This window comes from Lithobates pipiens, unplaced genomic scaffold (genome assembly GCF_037356315.1).
Source record: "Lithobates pipiens isolate NorthernLeopardFrog02 unplaced genomic scaffold, aLitPip1_a1.2 Scaffold_13, whole genome shotgun sequence".
Lineage (NCBI taxonomy): Eukaryota > Metazoa > Chordata > Amphibia > Anura > Ranidae > Lithobates > Lithobates pipiens.
In genome coordinates, this window is record NW_027507718.1 from 545,061,847 (window position 1) to 545,075,654 (window position 13,808).

The 13,808-nt window shown below is 48.3% G+C and overlaps 1 protein-coding gene across 4 annotated transcripts in view; it reads right to left on the reverse strand.

Moving 5' to 3' along the window:
- Nucleotides 1-13,808, reverse strand: part of LOC143975801 (transcription factor COE3-like) — a 261,364-nt gene that overhangs the window by 43,146 nt on the left and 204,410 nt on the right. For all 4 annotated transcript variants that reach the window (XM_077478345.1, XM_077478343.1, XM_077478344.1 and 1 more), the window contains exon 11: nt 2,794-2,882. In XM_077478345.1, the coding sequence (XP_077334471.1) occupies nt 2,794-2,882 (89 nt within the window). The remainder of the gene's footprint in view (nt 1-2,793; nt 2,883-13,808) is intronic.

Genomic DNA, 13,808 nt, shown 5'->3' on the forward strand with positions numbered 1-13,808 from the left:
AGGCAACAATTGTTCCTTGCTCAAGGATCCCCTAGCAACTTCTGGAGGAACCCTAGGCTTACATTGAACCCCGGTTAAGAAACCCTGGTATAAATGGTTCCAAAAGCATAAATAAGCCCTTAGCGTAAATGGTCCAATGACCATAACTGGGCCCTTCACATAGATCAGCCTTTCTCAACCTTTTCAATACAGAGGAAACCTTGAAATAACATATATCTGAGAGGCAGAAATTGTTCATTTCTCAAGGAACCCTTAGCAAATTCTGGAGGAACCCTAGTTGAGAAACTCTGGTGTAAATGGTCCCAAAAGCATAAGTGAGCCCTTAGCGTAAGTAGTCCCAAGACCATAACTGGGCCCTCAGCGTAGATCAGCCTTTCTCAACCTTTTCAACACAGAGGACCCCTTAAAATAACTGAAATATTTGACCCTAGGCTTACATTGAACCCCGGTTAAGAAACCCTGGTATAAATGGTCCCAAAAGCATAAATAAGCCCTTAGCGTAAATGGTCCAATGACCATAACTGAGCCCTTCACGTAGATTAGTCTTTCTCAACCTTTTCAACACAGAGGAAACCTTGAAATAACAAATATCTGAGAGGCAGAAATTTTTCATTGCTCGAGGAACCCTTAGCAAATTCTGGAGGAACCCTAGTTGAGAAACTCTGGTGTAAATGGTCCCAAAAGCATAAATGAGCCCTTAGCGTAAGTAGTCCCAAGACCATAACTGGGCCCTTCACGTAGATCAGCCTTTCTCAACCTTTTCAACACAGAGGAAACCTTGAAATAACAAATAACTGAGAGTCATAAAGTGTTCCTTGCTCAAGGAACCCCTAGAAACCTCTGGAGGAATACTAGTTGAGAAACTCTGGTGTAAATTGTCCCAAAAGTATAACTGAGCCCTTAGCGTAAGTAGTCCCAAGACCATAACTGGGCCCTTAGCATAGATCAGCCTTTCTCAACCTTTTCAACACAGAGGACCCCTTAAAATAACTGAAATATTTGAGAGTCATAAAGTGTTCCTTGCTCAAGGAACCCCTAGAAAGCTCTGGAGGAACTCTAGTTGAGAAACTCTGGTGTAAATGGTCCCAAAAAGCATAACTGAGCCCTTAGCGCAAGTAGTCCCAAGGACCATAACTGGGCCCTCAGCGTAGATCAGCCTTTCTCAACCTTTTCAACACAGAGGACCCCTTAAAATAACTGAAATATTTTTAGAGTCATAAAGTGTTCCTTGCTCAATCAACACTTAGAAACCTCTGGAGGAACCCTAGTTGAGAAACTCTGGCGTAAATGGTCCCAAAAGCATAAATGAGCCCTTAGCGTAAGTAGTCCTAAGACCATAACTGGGCCCTTTGTGTTGAAAAGGTTGAGAAAGGCTGATCTACGCTGAGGACCCCTTAAAATAACTGAAATATTTGAGAGTCATAAAGTGTTCCTTGCTCGAGGAACCCCTAGAAACCTCTGGAGGAACCCTAGTTGAGAAACTCTGGCGTAAATGGTCCCAAAAGCATAACTGAGCCCTTATTGTAAGTAGTCCCAAAACCATAACTGGGCCCTTATTGTAAGTAGTCCCAAAACCATAACTGGGCCCTTAGCATATATGATCCCGAAAGCATAAATGGACCCTTAGCTTCAGCACAGACGTCATATCTGGATGTGATTTGCTGTGGTCTGCAGCCTCACAAAGATCGGGAGAGGTGAGAGGACCACACAGTGATGCTGAGACACACTGACATACATAGGAGCCCCCCCCCCCCCCCCCACACACACACACACAACGCTCACAGATAAATAAACTGTGTGTATTGTTAGCAGCTCGGACCTGTCACCGTGTGATGAATGGCTTCAATTTGGAGGCTGCTTTAAGCTGTCATTCCTGATCACACGACCCCCTTTCCCCTCCGTGAATGTACCTGCCTGAAGACATTACCTTCAATTTATCGGTCGCAGCACGCGGACGCTGGAAGATTGGGGTGGGGGAGGACGCTGCAAGGGAGCGGAGGAAAAGCGTATGATGGGCGGGAAGAATGGGGTTATTATCTAGGATCAGCTTTTGGAATAGTGCGGAAACATGGCCGATGAGCCGGGTGATGACGGAAAGACAAAGTATCTGCACCCCAAAAGGAAACATTTCATGACCAAGTATGCATGTAATGGCATGTAAAAGTGGTAAAAATGAATTTACTGGATGGAAACCCAGTCACTAAACGGTCATATAAGCTTTACTGTGCTCAGGTCATTCCAAAAGTCATCTTCAATCTTTATCTGCAGCTTTCTTTAAAATAATATGTAGTGATCCTGCCATGAAGGACCTCATTCAGGTGCTTCCTGTTACAGGGTGACAACGCTTTGTGTCTGTCTCCCAATTGAGCACCTGTGTTGTCACCCTGTCACACAATATAGGGAATATAAGAGCCATTTCATCACACGTTACCCCAGACGTGGTCTGCTGTTGTCACCAACAGGATATCCCCCCCCCCCCCCCCCACACGACTTTGTGTCCATTCCTATTTGTTACACTATGGGATCCAATAGGTCTATCTATCACAGAGATTGCTGAATAGGCTGTATTACTTGGTACAGCACTGCGGTATATGTCAGAGCCATATAAATGTACAATAATAATAGTGTGTGACTGTGGGGGAGGGGACATTAGAGTGTAAGCTCATCTGGGACAGAAACTGATGTGACCGGCTCAGTGTTCTCTGTACAGTGCTACAGAGTATGTCAGAGCTATATCAATGAATAATAACATACTGTAATGTAATACTCTATGGGGGTTGGAGGGCATCTCACCTTGGGTAACCGCTCAGGGTCTCCCGGATGTCGGGGCACCACCTTCTGTAGTCTCTGGAAGCCGTAGTCAATAGTTGGTTCATTCAAGGCTGTGAATAGGAATATCAGGTGTTAGGTGACAAAGGAACGCCCGGCACATCAAGAAGAACCCAACCATACACTGATCCGACACTTCCTACTCAACAATGACAACCTATGAAAAGGAAGGTGCCTAGTCCAAAACCTAATTATACACTGAGCATGTGATAGAACAATATGCCCGCTTAGATCCAACCCGCCCTTCCACCTCTTGCTCCTCACTTCAGGGCTTGCTTTAGAAAAAAAAAAGACTAAGATCACACTCGCTGTTCAAGGTGGGCTGAACCTGAGGCTGGTGCAGGGTTTGTGGTAAACCCCTCGTTATGGTCAGAGCAGTGCACAGACCTGAGAACTCAGCACAGGGATGGTGGGAACCCCTCATAAGGGGCACAGCGGGTGTACAGACCCGGGAACTCAGCACAGGGATGGTGGGAACCCCTCATAAGGGGCACAGCGGGTGTACAGACCCGGGAACTCAACACAGGGATGGTGGGAACCCCTCATAATGGGCACAGTGGGTGTACAGACCCGGGAACTCAACACAGGGATGGTGGGAACCCCTCATAATGGGCACAGTGGGTGTACAGAGCCAGGAACTCAGCACAGGGATGGTGAGAACCCCTCATAAGGGGCACAGTGGGTGTACAGACCCAGGAACTCAGAATAGGGATGGTGGGAACCCCTCATAATGGAAACAGCAAGTGTATAGACCCGGGAACTCAGCACAGGGATGGTAGGAACCCCTCATAATATAATTTTGATAGAAGGCTCCATGCATGGTGACGGTGATGTTCCTTAGTCTGGCTCTCCCATAGGGATTATGTTGTGCGCAATTTAGTTTGCACCGTTTATTTTGTTCTTTCTGGTTTGTATAGTCACATTCAATTATTTTGTAAATAAGTTTTATTTATTTATTATGGTTTTATTGTATATAAGTTGTTGTTTGTAAGATTTTCAATAAACAAAATTAACCCCTCATAATGGGCACAGCAGGTGTAAAGACCCGAAAACTCAGCACAGAGATGGTGGAAACCCTTCATAATGGGCACAGCAGATGTACAGACCCAGGAACTTAGCATAGGGATGGTGGGAACCCTATATAATGGGCACAGCAGGTGTACAGACCCGGGAACTCAGCACAGGGATGGTGAGAACCTCTCATAATGGGCACAGCGGGTGTACAGACCCGGGAACTCAGCACAGGGATGGTGAGAACCACTCATAAGAAGCACATCAGAGGTGCAGGTCTAGGAACTCATCATTGGCTGGGAATGCAATCAGCAAAAAGATGGTAGGAACCCCTCATAATGGGCACAGCGGGTGTGCAGAACTGGGAACTCTGCACAGGGATGGTGGGAACCTCTCATAATGGGCACAGCAGGTATACAGACCCGAAAACTCAGAATAGGGATGATGGGAACCCTTCATAATGGGCACAGCAGGTGTACAGACCTGGGGACTCAGCACAGGGATGGTGGGAAACTGCCATTCCTCTCCTTGACAGCGAGGTGAGAGGTTGCTAGTCCCTTTGCTCCTGTGCTTCCAGAGACCAGGGGCTAGAGTTACTCCTCTGCCCCAGGAAGGATGCTGGATCCTGGGGAGGACCCTGGCGGGGGCCCCCTGGATAGGCCTCAACCTGCGGAAGATTCTGGGCCTGGCCCAAGGAAGGATGAATCTCTGTCTTCCTTTAGACGGAGGATTGTGGAAACGCTGAAGCGGATTGAGAAGGAAGAGGAGAAGTTGGGAGCTTTGAAAGCTGAATTTAAAAAGAAGAAGCAGATTTGTGCCAAAGTCTTCAGTAAGAAGAGACCGGCTCTGAGGCCTGAATTGAAGGACCTGGAACAAGCTCTGCGGAAGCAGAAGGAATTGGTGAGTTCTCTGAAGGAGAATAGTGGAGCTTTTAAAGAAAAATATAAAAATGAGGAGCGATTTAATCAAATGAGGAAAGGAGCTTCTTCCTGCATGGAGAGCGAGGAGATGGAAGCAGAGAGTGAGAAAGTGGGCCTGGAGGATGAGCCCAGCTGTTCAACACCTCAGACACCTGCTGAGCCCTCAATGGCGGAGGCCTCTGTCCCCTTCCCTCCCCAGCAATGTGGAACATCCGTGCAGGAGGATGAAGGTTCTGACATGCTGCATCTGATCAACAAACTGGAGTCCAGTCCAGATTCAGCTCCTCAGGAAGGTGAGGAGAAGATGGACACCGTTCCTATTCCTGTGGAGAGAGCAGGTGCAGGTACTGTGTGTGTGCAGGATGGTGGGATCTTTAATAACAATGGGCCTGCTGAGGGTTGTGGTACTGCAGACAGTCAGCCCAGAACCATAGACAATCTACTGCAAGCAAATACATCTGCTAATAACTGTCAGCTTCAGTCTGCAGAGAGGTCCATGGACAATACAGTGACTTTGCCTGGACCAGGCACAGCGACTGTTCCTGTGAATGGTGGAGGAGATGCTGGGAGCAGTAGTACTACAGCTCTCCAGGAGTCTGCAGCAGCCAAGACTGCGATGGCTCCCAGGATTGAAGCTGAGTGTTCGGGGGAGGGGGTGGGTCCTGCTAATCAGAAGACTGCTATCCCAGCTGATTCAGACTCTCTGCCAGCAGGTTTGAATGTATCTGAGGACAAGACTGCAAAAGCTGGAAGAAAAACTTATGCTGGTGTTGCTGCCACAGGATCTGGGAAGGGGGAACAAGCAGGGAAGGAGCATGGGGACGTTTTATCTTTCTCCCTGTTTAAAAGGAGGAATGTTGTACAATTGAAATGGGAAGGTGATGGAAACCCCCCACATAGGAGGGTGGTGGTGGATAAAATCCTGCAGATGGGGTTTAGGCCTGCGGATATCTTCGCCCTGATCAGTCCGGCAGGTTCCTATGAATATGATTTGTCCTTTATCCGTCCCGAGTCTCTGGACATATTTTGGGAGAAGTTTGAACACGTGTGTAGGGGCCTGCCGGACTGGAAAGGGCTCATCCCCAAACTTATATCCCGCCAGCCCCTCATTAAGATGGTGACAATACTTGTGCGCAATGAATCTATACCCCAAGGGGATCTGACTGTATGGTTGAGGAGGTATGGGGACGTCCTGAGCCCCCTGAGAAAGATTTTGGACGATCGGGGAATATGGACAGGGGGATGGTCTGTGCAGCTGAAACTAAAGGTTATTGATAATGTCGTCCAGCATCTGCCATCCTCAGCTTTCCTGGGGAGGGACAGGCTGACCATCTTCTACCCGGGCCAGCCAAAGCTCTGCAATAAATGTGGAGATAAAGGGCATCTTGCATCCTCCTGTCCAGTGATGAAGTGCTCCCTGTGTCAGGGTATAGGACATTTGGCAAAGGATTGTAATATTATAAGATGTAATCTGTGCAATGCAGTGGGACATCCTTATAGTCAGTGTCCTGAGGCAATGCACAATAAGCCTGAGCTCATGAGGGAGTTCTTCCGTCTGGACATGGAGGATGCACAGAGCTCATCAGCTGGAGGGCCTGTGATTCCATCGGAGTCTGTGCCCATACCCAATGTGTCTCCCCAGTCTGTGCCAATACCCAATGTGTCTGTGTCTCCCCAGTCTGTGCCCATACCCAATGGGTCCGTGTCTCCCCAGTCTGTGGTTCCCCAGTCTGTGCCAGTACCCAATGTGTCTGTGTCCTCCCAGTCTGTGCCAGTACCCAATGTGTCTGTGTCCGCCCAGCCTGTATGTTTAGTTTCAGTTGCCAAGAATGTGTCCAATCCTTCTGTGTCTTATCCTTCTGTGTCTTCTAAAATTGCAGAGGCAGCAAGAGGTGCTGAGGCTGGTGCATCAGGTGTGGTGCCAGTCCCCCTCCCCCGACGCTGCAGGGTTCCTATTGCAGATCGTGGGGGCCAGAGGAGTGGGGAAAATAGTGGGGAGGCTGGCCTGGTGGTAGATAAGGGAAGGGAGAGTGGGGGGGAGGGGGTTGAAGGGGAGGATAGGTGTGGGGAGGCTGGTTGTGGTTTATCCAAAGATGATATGGAGTGGTTGGAGGATAGGAGGAGGAGGGGCAAAAGAAGGAAAAAAAGGGGTTCAGTTCCCTTAAATCCTGTAGTTTTGCCTTTGGAAAATAAGTTTAAGGTCCTGTCGGACGATGATGATGATGATGATGATTGGGACTCGTTCAGTTCAGCGTCCTCCATGGACGATGAGTGCCAGGGCGCAACAAAGCGTGCTGGTTCTCCAGGCAGAGGGAGTAGTCAGGCTAAGAAACGTCTGCCTCAATTACCCTAATGGCAGTTCCCACTCCGATAAAAGTGGCAACCATTAATGTTGCCAGCTTGAGATCAGTAAGCGCTCGTCATATGGCCTTATTTTTGCTCAGCGAGTTTGATGCTGACATTTTGTTTTTACAAGAGACCCATCTGAGTAGTCTGGCTGATATACATCTGGCAAAGAAGGAGTGGAGACGTGGTCCCTCATTTTGGTCTCTTGCGGCCGAGCCTTACAGCGGGGTTGCAGTCCTTTTTTCTGGTATGGTAACGTGCCGGCGGGTAATTGAGGTAGAGATTGGGAGATGCATGGTCTTGGACGTCTCTGTAGGGGGGCAGGACTTGCGCCTGATTAACATCTATGGTCCCCAGACGAAGTGGGACAGGAAATGCCTCTTTACAAAGATTAAGCCTTTTCTTTTTACGGCCCAGCAGGTTATCTTTGGAGGTGATTTCAACACCATTACTAGGTCTAAAGACAGGAGAGGTTTCAGAGATAAGCTGGGCTATGACACCCTTTTTCTCAATGCGATAGTTAGGGAAGCAGGTCTGGTAGATGCGCACATTAAGCGTTGCCCAGACAGCACGGGGTTCACTTTTCAGAGAGGTAGTAGTCAGAGTAGGATAGATAGGTTTTTTTTAAAGGGAGACTCTGCTTTTTCGGCACCTGTGTGTCGGGCAGTGGAGTTTTCTGATCACTGTATTCTATCTGTGACTCTGAATGCCTCAGACATGCCACCTAGGGGGAGGGGTATCTGGAGATTGAATTCGGCCCTCCTGGAAGACGAGAGAGTAAGACAATCCTTTGAGGACTTTTTTCAAGCACAGGTAACGATCCTAGACTTTTGCAACAGCAAGTCAGAATGGTGGGAGCTTGTAAAACAGCGGACTGTTAGGCTTTTCAAGGCCATAGGAAGAAAGAAGCAGCGAGATAAGTATATCACCTACCAGCGTTTGCGGAGGAAACTTGACCGCCTTGTTTCGAATGGAGGAGATTCTGGGGCGATCTCTGAGGTGAAGCTCCTCCTTAGGAGACATGAATATGACCGGCACGCCTCTTTGGTTCAGGAGAGGGATTACGGGAAATACCATTCGCCTGACCCTTACCAGAACTGTAAACAGAGCGTAGCAGTTAAGACGGTCCATGGCCTGAAGGACAGTACGGGCTCTCTGACGAAGTCTAGGTCAGGGATCCTGGAGGTTGTCAGGTCATACTATGCCGATCTCCTGGGAGGAAGGAACCTTGATCGGACAAGGATGTTGGGTTTTTTGGACTCTACACCAGGACTGGAGAGTAATGTTCCTTTGATGAATTTGACAGATGAAATCACTGCAGATGAGGTAGTCCAGGCTATTGATAAACTGGCCATCAAGAAAACGCCAGGGCCAGATGGGTTGACAGCTGAGTTTTATAAATGTTTTAAGACGATCCTGGCTCCCTACCTTGCGGAGGTTTTTAATAGCTGTTTGCAGGAGGGTTCTCTCCCTCCCTCCATGGGGCAATCTGCAGTGATCCTTCTGTCAAAGGGTAAAGATCCTTCGATTATTGAGAATTGGCGCCCCATTAGCCTTCTTAATGTCGATAGAAAGATACTGGCAAAGATTTTTTTCTGGCGATTATCGCCAGTGGCAGGCAGTTTGTTATCCCACCACCAGCACTGTTCGGTCCAGGGTAGAAGCACTTTCTCAGCAGTGTTAGCCGTCCGGGAGGCCTTGGAGCGTTGTAGGGCTGCTGGTTGGGGTAAACTTTTGCTGACATTGGATCAGGCTAAGGCCTTTGATAGGGTTAATCATGAGTACTTATGGCTCCTTCTTGGCAGATATGGCCTGGGGGGGGGTTTCATTGATTGGCTCAAGATTTTGTACAAAGGGGCTGAAAGCTTTCCGCTAGTTAATGGTTGGGTCGGGCAACCCTTTGTGGTTGGCTCAGGTGTGCGTCAGGGGTGCCCATTGAGTCCTCTGTTATATGCATTTGCAATCGACCCCTTCGTCAGAAGGCTGGAGAATGGGCCATTGTGTGGGGTACCTTTGGGCATCGCTGGTGAGCCTCCTTTGAAAGTTGTGGCCTATGCTGATGATGTTTCTGTTTTTGTCTCTGGGACTGGGGAGGCGCAGGAGGTGGTCTCAGTGATAACGCAGTATTCAGAGGCATCAGGTTCAAAGGTCAACCAGGACAAGTGTGAAGCTTTCTGGATGGGCGTGGAAGGTGAGAGCTTTGTTCTCCCGGATGACTTCCCGGAGCCCCAGCAAAAAATTAGAGTTCTAGGCATTGAATTTGGCCCAGGTGACTATGGTCATGCAAATTGGGTGAACAGGCTGGAGAATGCCGATGCCAAGGTGGCAAGCTGGAAAGGTTGGCAGCTTTCCTTGAGGGAAAAGGTTGATCTGATCAAGACTTACCTGATTCCGATTTTTCTATATGTCAGTTTTGTTTGCGTTTTGCCAGCTTCTCTCTATACCAGGGTCTATACTTGTTTCTTCCAGCTGTTATGGGGGAACAGAATAAACCTTGTCAAAAGGAATGTGACTTACCTTTCTAGGCGGGAGGGTGGTCTAGGGATGATCAACCCTGTAGTCTTTTTCTCTCTGATGTTTGTGAAGTACAATCTTGGTAACATGTTGGCAGAGAGACCGCCTGGGTGGGTTGGTATTTTCCAGTCCTGGTTTAGGCCCTTTCTGCGAGACTGGGAAAATGGTGGGCCAGTGAAAAGCCTGAGGGTCAAGCATGATAAGCTCCCGGCTTATGTTGCTCCGTGTTTGAAAATACTTCGGCAGTGGCAAGTAACGGCAGGAGAAGTCAGATCTCTTCCAAGGAAACTTCTTGAGAAGCGGATCATGAGCTCTGTTTTTTGCGAGCCACTGGCCTTGAGGGATTGCCCAAGCCTGGTTTTGGGGGTGGGTTTGCGGTTGATTAATTTGGAGAGAATCCCAATGAAGTTTAGGGATCAGGCTTGGCTTGCCTTTCATGGAAAACTATATGTGAAGGGCAACTTGAAGTTTCTTTCCATGAGTGATCGGGGCTGCCCGAGAGTGGAGTGTGGAGGAGTGGTGGAGTCCATGGATCACTTTCTACTTCAGTGCCCTTTTAATATAGAGGTGTACAAGAGGGTGGGGAGGGCTCTGAGTATACCCTTCCTCCCCCATATGAGTTATGCAGAGTGGGTGTATGGGGCTTTCCAGACTCGTCGGGATTATGATTTGGAAACACTTTTTTTAGTTAGTTTAGTAGTCCGTTATTTCACGTGGAGTGCACGGTGTCAGGTATCCTTACGGGGTAAAATCCTCCCTGTGGAAGTGGTGGTGGAGAACATTCTGGGTGAGGTTGGGAAGATTCGGGGTCTTGAGAAAGACAGGTGGCAGCAGGAGGCCTGGATAAAGGCGTGGAGGAATATCAGGGCTCTGTAGCTGCTGCCGGTTGATCTCGGGGTGTGCGGCTTTCTTTGTATTCTTCTTTCACTCCCTTAGATTTTCAGATCAAATACAATTTTGATAAAAGGCTCCATGCATGGTGACGGTGATGTTCCTTAGTCTGGCTCTCCCATAGGGATTATGTTGTGCGCAATTTGTTTTTGCACTGTTTATTTTGTTCTTGTTCTTTCTGGTTTGTATAATTATATTCAATTATTTTGTAAATATGTTTTTATTTATTTATTATGGTTTTATTGTATATAAGTTGTTGTTTGTAAGATTTTCAATAAAACAAAATTAACCCCTCATAATGGGCACAGCAGGTGTACAGACCCAGGAACTCAGCACAGGGATGGTGGGAACCCCTCATAATGGGCACAGCAGGTGTACAGACCCAGGAACTCAGCACAGGAATGGTGGGAACCCCTCATAATGGGCACAGCAGGTGTACAGACCTTGGAACTCAGCACAGGAATGGTGGGAACCCCTCATAATGGGCACAGCAGGTGTACAGACCCGGGAACTCAGCACAGGGATGGTGGGAACCTCTCATAATGGGCACAGCAGGTGTACAGACCCGGGAACTCAGCACAGGGATGGTGGGAACCCCTCATAAGGAACACATCAGGGGTGCAGGTCTGAGAACTCATCATTGGCTGGGGATACAATCAGCAAAAAGATGGTAGGAACCCCTCATAATGGGCACAGTAGGTGTGCAGAACTGGGAACTCTGCACAGGGATGGTGGGAACCCCTCATAATGGGCACAGTAGGTGTGCAGAACTGGGAACTCAGCACAGGGATGGTGGGAACCTCTCATAATGGGCACAGCAGGTTTACAGACCCTGATACTCAGCACAGGGATGGTGGGAACCCCTCATCATGAGCACAGCAGGTGTACAGACCTGGGAACTCTGCACAGGGATGGTGGGAACCCCTCATAAGAAGACCATCAGGGGTGCAGGTCTGGGAACTCATCATTGGCTGGGGATGCAATCACTTTTAAATGGGAGCCCCTGAAAAACTTTGTGGGGCCAGAAGCACGTGATCCTGCTCCCGCACTACAATTTCCCTGTACAGATGTGCACAGCACACATCTCTAATCCCCCAGTCTACGCTCACACTGTATGTAAATTGTGATTCTGCAACATCAATGTACATCAAAAGAAAGCTCCCCCCACACACAGCGATCATTCCTAGTTTGGCTCTCGGTGTGACAAAAAACACATGGCGATGCACCGTGACGCAACGCAGCACGCTTTATAATCGCATCTGTGCTCATATGCAATATGCATGGGATTTCTGATGATATCCAGCATGAATGAGCCCACATGAGCCCTTCCATTGCTAGGACAGAACATGCAACCCCCCCCCCCCCTTTTTTCTTATACATCTCTCCATGTAATTGTCAGATAGTTGCTTCCCTTCCCAGCATTGGATCAATAAGCCTCATCGCTCTCATCGCTCTCATCGCTCTCATCGCTCTCATCGCTCTATGACTAATGATATGATGATAGGGGAGGAGGGGGGGAGAGATGGCTTTATGTGACCTCCCCCCTCCCCCCATCCCACCTCCACAAAGTGTCCTGTGATTCCACCTCGGGATGAAGATGGATGATCTGGTTTATTCTGCGCTCATGTTACACGTCTGACCCCCAACCCCCCCCCCCTCCCCAACTCAGCCCGTGTTCTGTGCGCTAATGTGTATTGATTGGGAGTTCAGAGGAGGTCTGGCATGTCATGTAAAATCAGCCTTCTCTTGTCTTCTAGACTTAAAGGGTGGCTCCACCTTTGTCTGCCTGGCATGCCATGAATATCAGCCTCCTGCTCTTGTCTTCCAGATGTAAAGGGTTATGCCCCGTACACACGATCGCACATCGATCGGACATTCCGACAACAAAATCCATGTATTTTTTCCTCTGACGGTTGTCGGCTCGAACTTGTCTTGCACACGGTCAGACGTAGTTGGTTGGAAATTCCGAAACGTCAAGAACGCGGCGACGTACAATACGTACGGCGAGCCGAGAACAATGAAGTTCAATAGCCAGTGCGGCTCTTCTGCTTGATTCCGAGGACGCGTGACACTTTACGCGTCGGAATTGTCTACACGCGCTCGGAATTTCCGACAACGGATTTTGTTTTTCGGGAAAATTTGAGAACCAGATCTCAAATTTTGTGTGACAAAAATTCAGATGGAAAATGTCCAAAGGAGCCTACGCACGGTCGGAATTTCCGTCAAAAAGCTCCCATCGAACATTTTCCATCGGAAAATCATGTGTACGCGGCATAACTCCTCTTTTTTCTAACTGGATTGCCATGTAAAGTCAACCTTCTCTTGTATTCTAGACCAGCAGTCTTCAAACTGCAGTCCTTTGCTTGCCTTTATCTGACCCTTGGGGCACCATTCGTCCCACTAACACCAACGATGAGGCACCATATCCTCCACTGACACCAACCGTGGGGCATAATTTCTCCCACTCCCACTATTTAATGATGGAGCACTATTCCTTCCTCTGATACCAACAATGGGCCACTATTCTTTCCAATGGCACCAACAATGGGCCACTATTCCTCCCACTGGCACCAACAATGGGACACTATTCTTTCCACTGGCACCAACAATGGGCCACTATTCTTTCCAATGGCACCAACAATGGGCCACTATTCTTTCCAGTGGCACCAACAATGGGCCACTATTCTTTCCACTGACACCAACAATGGGACACTATTTTTTCCGCCGACACCAACAATGGAACACTATTCCTTCCACTGGCACCAACAATGGGCCACCATTCTTTCCACTGGCATCAACAATGAGCGACTATTTTTTCCACTGGCAACAACAATGAGCCACTATTCTTTCTACTGGCACCAATGATGGGGCACTAATTCTTTCCACTGACACCAATGATGGCGCACTATTCCTCCCACTCACACCAATAATGGGGCACTACACCTTCCGCAAGGCACTATTTCTCCTCCTACTACTCCCACTGACCAACAAACCTAAAGGATTGTTACTCTCACTGACACTGGGGCACTTCCTGCCTCCACTGGCCACCGTCCAACTCCCCCCGAAGTCTGAAGGACAGTAAAGGGCCCTTTGTTTAGATAGTTTGAAGACCCCTGTTCTAAACTTAAAGGGTAACTTCACTTATGGGATGTCATGTAAAAACAGCCTTCTCTTGCCTTCTGGACTTAAAGGGTAACTCCAGTTTCACCTGCCACATGTTTTCCATCTTGTTGCAGTAACAATAATTCTTTAAGTATGCATGTTCTGACATCTTTTTGCACCAGGACTACTATTGTC